The sequence below is a fragment of the Lolium rigidum genome, chromosome 1 (assembly GCF_022539505.1).
Source record: "Lolium rigidum isolate FL_2022 chromosome 1, APGP_CSIRO_Lrig_0.1, whole genome shotgun sequence".
Lineage (NCBI taxonomy): Eukaryota > Viridiplantae > Streptophyta > Magnoliopsida > Poales > Poaceae > Lolium > Lolium rigidum.
In genome coordinates this window covers 289,937,560-289,944,617 of record NC_061508.1, presented here as the reverse complement: position 1 = coordinate 289,944,617, position 7,058 = coordinate 289,937,560, and the positions used below count along the sequence as shown (strand labels likewise).

The window sequence follows — 7,058 nt, the reverse complement described above, 5'->3', positions numbered from 1 at the left end:
CAATATGTGACGAAGCAACTTAAGTGTCCTGCAGAGCAACTTTGGTGCCCGGTGACGCAATTTTTGAGCAACTTTGGTGCCCGACCAAGCAATTTTAGTGTCTGCAAAGCAACTTTGGTACTCGGCAGAGCAAATTTTATTTGTGACGGCCCAATTTTGGCATCCGTGAAGCAACTTTGGTGTCCACCGAATAAATTTTGATGGATGGTTGGGCAACTTTGGCGTCCAGCGATGCAACTTTCGTTGTGAATGTAGATTTATATTGTGCAGCAAAGTTGCTTCGACCCGCACTAAAGTTGCATCGTCTCGCATTATAATTGCTTTGTCGCACGTAGAAGTTGCTTTAAAAAAACTTCATCCAAATACACAGAAATGAGATCTAGTTTTGAAGATCCTGCACCGCAAGAAATTCAGAAGTGAAAACGGATCCTAATTTCGACATCTGATGTAAAAGTTATATGATTTTGAACATTTAAAAAGGAAAATTAATGTGAGTTATTTTCTGGGATCAGGTCCACGTGTACGAAATCTTTTCTTTTTTATCTTTTGGATGCCGAGGACGAAATCTTTCTTTTTTATCCTTTTTTATCTTTTGGATGACGAGGACAAAATCTTTTCTTTTTTGTCTTTTGGATGACGAGGAAACTAACTTTCCTTATTTAGAGGTTTTTTTATCCTTTTTTATCTTTTGGATGACGAGGACAAAATCTTTCCTTTTTTATCTTTTGGATGACGAGGAAACTAACTTTCCTTATTTAGAGGTGTGCTAGGATTAACCAAAGCGAGTGTGCTCGCTAGACCCGCCCTTTAAATTTTACAACGCCTTGCACGACTGGACGATCTATATTCAACGAGCAATCGATCATCTCAGGTACAACACCAACGAAAGCATTGACAACTTCGAGTTCTCACACTAAACATGCACTGAAAATTAGATTCAACAGCAACTCTGTGATCGGCCCACTAATTGACGCTATATTAAAAATGATAAAAACAGAAATACACAATGACGGCAGAATGCCCTTTATTATCTGACAATGTGCTCAACAGCGCATCTTGGACGTTTGATTACAAAGCACTAGCATGACAAGATATCATACATAAGGGGGTCAGGTTGAGATGCAACTCGTTTCTGTGTACTTCTCACATCTTTCTAGGAAGACCTCCATAAAAACACTGTGGTCCCAATATATATTTGCAGAATCTGATCTCTAAACAAGACCACACCAAGGCCTGTAAACTGTGATATAAAGAACTTGTTAGTGACATGTTCTAAGCGCAACGTGTGACACCGTAGTTATTCAGGTTGTAATGATCATGTAAAGTAACATCCCCAAATTAACTGTTTTTAAGGCTTGTGCTCCTTGAGAGTGGTTTAATTCGCATGTTTACTGAATGAGATGAAACAACAAAGCAACCCTGACTCAGGGAATAAGAGATGGGAAAATACCTAATTACATGGCCATCTCTGCTTGTAAAGCTGCCAGCTCATCATCTTCAGTTTTACTAGCAGAGGGCCGACTCGACTGCTGGGCAGCAGGTACACGCACTGGAGCAGTGCTAGGAGCCGTTGTGGTAGGTGCTAGTAGCTCTGCCTCCAACTCCTCTCCCTCCAAATCCGCAAGTTCAGCTTCCAGTTCATCCTAGCGAATACAGTAAAAGGTTAGAAAATTTGCTTTCGTGAATGCGTGCACATTTGAGAGGATAGAAAGAAAGAAACAGAGAGACATACTTCATCGAAATCACTTGCTGCCCCAATAGGCGCAGATAGAAGATCCTGGATTTGCCTCATGTTCTCCATATTGTCATTAATTTCATCCATGGTCTTGTCAACATCATCAATATTTCTGGAAAAGAAAACACACAAGAGTTATATCTGCAGACCAAGAAGCAATCGCTAAAATGAAAGAAGCAAAGGAAAAAAAAAAGCAAAAGCATTCCATTTATTTATATGGCTTCTGATTTCAATTATTTACATAATGAAAACAAGTGTATGATAATATAACTGTAAAACTTGAAACTCTATTAAAACTGACCAGCTTTTAGAGCATTCCTATTACAAGGAAAAGGACTATAAATCTGACATGTATATGGTGTTGCACTGACAGCAAGTCAGAATCCAACTGCTAACAGGACTTATTTGTTACTGATGCAAAAACTAGGGAGCATATGAAGCTGTATGTGTTCTATGGCGTTCTGCAGAACTTTACTGTATCAAACAAAGTATTGTCCGAGATTTTTAAGTGTGCATAAACTTTAGCTTCTACCATAAAAGCTCTTTCAAGAGCTCCCCTCAAGTATATTGCACTGCAAGTCCTTAAGCATTTATTATTGCCCCACCAATAGTAAACACATGTATGCTTACATCTGTTAAGTCACTAGACCTTCTTTGATGTACCATCTAAGTTGATAATCAATAGTTTAGATGAAAATCGTAGGAAAATACAAAATACGATGATCTAAAGTCCAACCTAACAGATTATGCTACCTCAGCTTACCAACAGATGTGGCCTATTATCAAAGTATATATACCAACAAACATAGTGATTTGGAGAGAAAATAATGGAAAAAAAATAGAACTCAAATGCAAGATAGGTGATTACTATTACATACGTTGATTTGTGCATAGCTTTCATTGCTGATGCGCCGGTTCTCAATGCATCCACAGTCTCTGTTGTAGCTTTTGCACCTTCCAGCATTATCATCTACAATAAGAACAGACACATAAAGTAATATAGTGAATACTAAATCAGACAATCCGGGTAATAGGACCAAGAAGGAAAACCGAACCACATGTCCTTTGAGACTTCACCTGATCATGTATCCTTAATTGGAAGTTCCCAAGCTGCTCGACCTGTTGCTCATATAGTCTTTTCCTCTTCAAGCACTGTATCGCAGCTATGAAAAAAAAAGACAATTTATTAATTAATTCTCCACTCATTAGCTTTGGAAAGAAAGGAAACTCATGCCATTTGGTGATACTGCACAGTATCCAGCAAGAGAAACATATGGATTAACAGAAGAAAAGATGACTATGTGTTTTAGAATGAGGAGCAAACATAGAATTGTGGAAAGGAATAACACTTTCTAGCTAGGACATTAGAAGCGCAGCAGTCATAGGCATAGGTGATGCACTTTTGAACAAATGATTAAAAATAAAGAGTACCAGAGCACAAGAGGAGAACTCTACACTAGCCAATGAAATTTGCAATGTCTATTCAGAAAAGAAGGCCTTAGACCACAGGAGGAAAGCACACAAACATTGTTCACAAATAGAAGCAGTAGGTAACCCATCCAAAATTGTCTCAGAATAATAACTTTCATCATATAGTAAATCATCTGAAGTGACTTGATCAAATGTTGATAACTGGTAAGGATTGAGGTAACTAAGAATGTAAACTGACATGCTGGCTCACCAATAACCTAACAGTAGAAAACTAGGAAAATAAAAGGCAAAACAGCAGAGTAACAGCACAAGGCATGAAAACTGGCATGATGGCTCACCAAATAAACTAACGGTAGAAAACTAGGAAAATAAAAGGAAAAATAGCACGATAATAGCACAAAGCAGCATGGGTGGCAATTAAAATGTGCGTGGTTATGAAGATACTATCATTACATTTACATGGATAGAACATACTGCAATAGCCAAAAATAATGAAAGAGCAGGCAGTTTTTAGGAGTTTATCCTGAAAATCAATGAATTTCTTGGAGCTGGTATATACCCTTTTTGTTTTTGGCTTTGGTGAACGCTTTGGCCTTCTCAACCTCAAGATTTGCCTTCTTCATTAGCAAATTTTCCTTCTTTTCTAACATTTCAAGAGTCTGAAGCATTTAAGAAGCATTTAAGACAGTTAGTTTGCAGATACAAACTGTAATAAAATAAGAACATTATAACCACTATTGCATTTCATGGGAAAAAACTTTCTTCTGAAAGAATGCAGGTCACACTAGAACCTATCAAGGCAACATGGAGTAGTTAAGATATAGATCTATGAGTTATACGATATTTCATATTTGAATTTAAACATTACATGCATTAATGATTCCGAGGGGTTTCAGAATCCAGAGGACTAAGAAGACAACAGCTATTATGTACATAGAATTGAACCCTCTTGACCTTGTTTCCTACTACTTCTCTTCTTTCGGAAGCGGCTGATTACAACACTGAAAAGGACCCACTTAAACCAAAAAAGCATGTCCAAAACCTAAATTCTATCTCCCACACCTTCAGACCAGCAAACTGAACCCTTTTCTTTTGTAACTCCGTATAGTTAATAGCATCATCAACCTTTCGCACTAACTCATTGAACAAAACCATTCGTCCTGGCAAGTTCTTACATCAGAATCTCTTTACGCTGCTAACTACTGCATCACGTGAGGGCATAGTTTTCGTTCATCTATGTCAGCCACTGACCACATGAGAGTATTACCCTTCCATACTAATTATCACAAAGTTAAGGTGTGGCTTCTAAGTACAAAACCTTCCCAATCCGTCTGCCCACCCGGTACCAGTACGGCAGCATCCCGGAGAGGAGACACCTCAAATCTACTACTACCTCCGGACGCATTTAATTGACGCACTCACCAGCTAATGGCATGCATCAGCAGGTCTCCCTCCGCGTCGATTAAATCCGACCGGAGGGAGTAGATTGCAGCCGACATGCAATGAGAAGTTACAACTAATCCAATCCCCTTCCATACATGCACAGAGCCTACACAGTGCAAACTAGCTCACCAATTCTACACTGAGATATCAAGTGGCAACCACCCCAAGAGTATTAACTACTCCTCCTATCATCTAATCGGGCCGAGGGATTTCGCAACAAAAAAAAAATTCGGGGCGAGGGGGTCAGACGATTATCGATTCATTCACCTCGCTGAGCTTGTCGATGGAGGCCAACGCGGTAGCCTGGCTCTGCTCCTTGGACTTGCCGAACACCCTGCCGAACATCCCCGACATGGCTGGCCGCCGACCTGCCGGATCGCGCTCCGATCGGATTGAATCTGCGACAGAGTAACAAAACAAAAGGACAAGGGGTCAAAATCGAGCGGCGGATCCGATCGGGGGAGTCAAGCAGTAGATGGATGGATAGGTACGCCGGGATTGGAGCTCTCCCTCTTGCTTGCGGGCGGCGTCTTGTGGCGGTAGCTTCGTCGGCGGGGCTCGTGGTCGGGAGTCGCTCTGGGCGGGGGAGAAGAAGGGGTAAAAGCGGGACGCGGAGTTATCGTTACCGGCCTCTCAAGTCTGTATCGGTATAGCCGTATAGGTATCGGTGCGGCAGTTTGGGCGGGCCCGGGCGGGACGCTGGGTCCCAGTGGTTTGTGGAGAGGGCGGGCCGGGATGGATGGGCTAGAGCCTGGCCTAGAGATGCAGGTACTTCAATTTAGGGTATCTCTATCTTTATTAGTGCAATAAAAAAAAATTAACAAGAGGGCCTGGATACTGCATGAAACTAACAGTGGTGTGATACAAATTACATCAAGGACGTTGTTTACAGGAAGAAATTTATCTATGTCCTTGGCTTTTACCACACAGACCCTGAACAAAGAAATGAAAACGCAATCGGGTCCTGCAACACCGCCGGCGAACTCAGGTCTGAAACGGCGGCCATCTACACCAGCACCGGAGACTAGACCACTTGGTTCAGTGAAGAGGGTGAGCTCCGCCGCAAGACCAACACATGGCCTCCAAGGGAGGTAGAAGAAAACCTGACGCATCTCCGGCATCAGGCCCTGGAGTTCGCCGCCCGACGCATCAAGGGTCGGCCGCCAATCTTGGGCTACCGAGGATATCCTCCAGGTCGTCGCAGTACCACGAACTCCCCAGCCACCTCCGTCATTGCAGTGAGCTCCATCAATCACACCCTTCTCCTCGCCTCCACGGCCGGCCAGAAGAGAGAACGGCGACAGCATACTCCAACAACAGAGAAGACCACCAAGTTGCTTATTGAAGAAGACCTCACCAGATCTGCCGACCACGCCTAGCTTACGCCTCGAAAGCTTGACGAAGAGCTTCTCTGGCGACCGCCTGATACCGCAGCCAAGCACCAGGACGAGCAGCCTCCAGAAGAAAAGAAAGACGGCTTTATTTCGGGAGATGCCTATCTCCATCTTTCTCCCAGGCTGCAACTCTCGCCACCAGAGCAGAGCCGCGAGGACGACAGAGCAAAGGGAGCACCATATCCGGCTGATGGGATCCAGCATCCTACCCCCAGACTCCACATAGGGAAAATCTAGACAAAAACTAAACCTACTACTACTTCCGGCGCCCTTCCTTTGCCTACTCCAGCCAGCATCACTCGCAGGAGCGGCTCCTGTCCGGCCCGGCAGCGCAGAGGAAAGAACCGGGCGAGTGCGGCTTCGGGGAGCTTTCGGTGGAAGAGAAAGAAGAGCTTTCCCCCTGGCGGCGAGCTTGATGGTCAGTGTGTGTGGGGCGAGAAGGTTCCCGCGCGCGATCATGGAGTAGCGTTTGCGCCAATAAAAAATTAGAATCTGTCAATCTGTAGCAAAGATTGGGTGTCCGATCCCATATGGTCTGCAGCGTCAGTGCGTAGTGCTTCACCAGCGTTTCTTATACTTTCCGCTGAAATTCATTGACGAAGGTAGGATTCTTACATAGTCTGAAAGGAAAAAAAACTGAGCCGGTGGTGGATAGTGTATACTAGTTTTGAATATCCAGCTGCACAAAAGCTTGCATGCTTACGAATTCGAATCCACGTACGGATGCGAGCCTTAGCTCATCAGGACCTGGCAGACTTTTCCACCACTAAGTCCACTGAGGCATTTGATGATCGACAATACCAGAGGGTCAAAGGCCACAATATATAGTACATATACATGTGCACATATACAGAAAGCCCCCTAACATATGGGGAAACTACAATATATAGATATATACATCACGACCCATCTCCAGAGGCCACGATGAACCAAAGACGATAGGCGAGAGTGATACGTCTCCGACGTATCGATAATTTCTTGTGTTCCATGCCACATTATTGATGATACCTACATGTTTTATGCACACTTTATATCATATTCGTGCATTTTCTGGA

The 7,058-nt window shown here is 43.2% G+C and overlaps 1 protein-coding gene across 1 annotated transcript; it reads right to left on the bottom strand.

Moving 5' to 3' along the window:
- Nucleotides 1-1,000: 1,000 nt before the first annotated feature.
- LOC124695737 (vacuolar protein sorting-associated protein 32 homolog 2-like) lies at nucleotides 1,001-5,221 on the bottom strand. The gene is made up of 8 exons (XM_047228559.1): nucleotides 5,101-5,221; nucleotides 4,877-5,007; nucleotides 3,726-3,825; nucleotides 2,813-2,898; nucleotides 2,614-2,705; nucleotides 1,733-1,847; nucleotides 1,451-1,643; nucleotides 1,001-1,240 (listed from the first exon to the last, which is right to left on the bottom strand). Exons 2-7 carry the CDS (start codon nucleotides 4,961-4,963, stop codon nucleotides 1,455-1,457), a joined length of 669 nt encoding a protein of 222 aa, XP_047084515.1. The 5' UTR covers nucleotides 4,964-5,007; nucleotides 5,101-5,221; the 3' UTR covers nucleotides 1,001-1,240; nucleotides 1,451-1,454.
- Between the last annotated feature and the right edge of the window lie 1,837 nt (nucleotides 5,222-7,058).

Excerpts from the sequence above, each read along its gene's own strand:
- LOC124695737 (XM_047228559.1), bottom strand. The coding sequence starts at position 4,963 with ATGTCGGGGATGTTCGGCAGGGTGTTCGGCAAGTCCAAGGAGCAGAGC. Across the intron at positions 2,706-2,812 it reads AATTAAGGATACATGATCAG|ATGATAATGCTGGAAGGTGC; the intron begins GTGAAGTCTCAA and ends TTCTTATTGTAG. Across the intron at positions 1,848-2,613 it reads AAAGCTATGCACAAATCAAC|AAATATTGATGATGTTGACA; the intron begins GTATGTAATAGT and ends TTTCTTTTCCAG.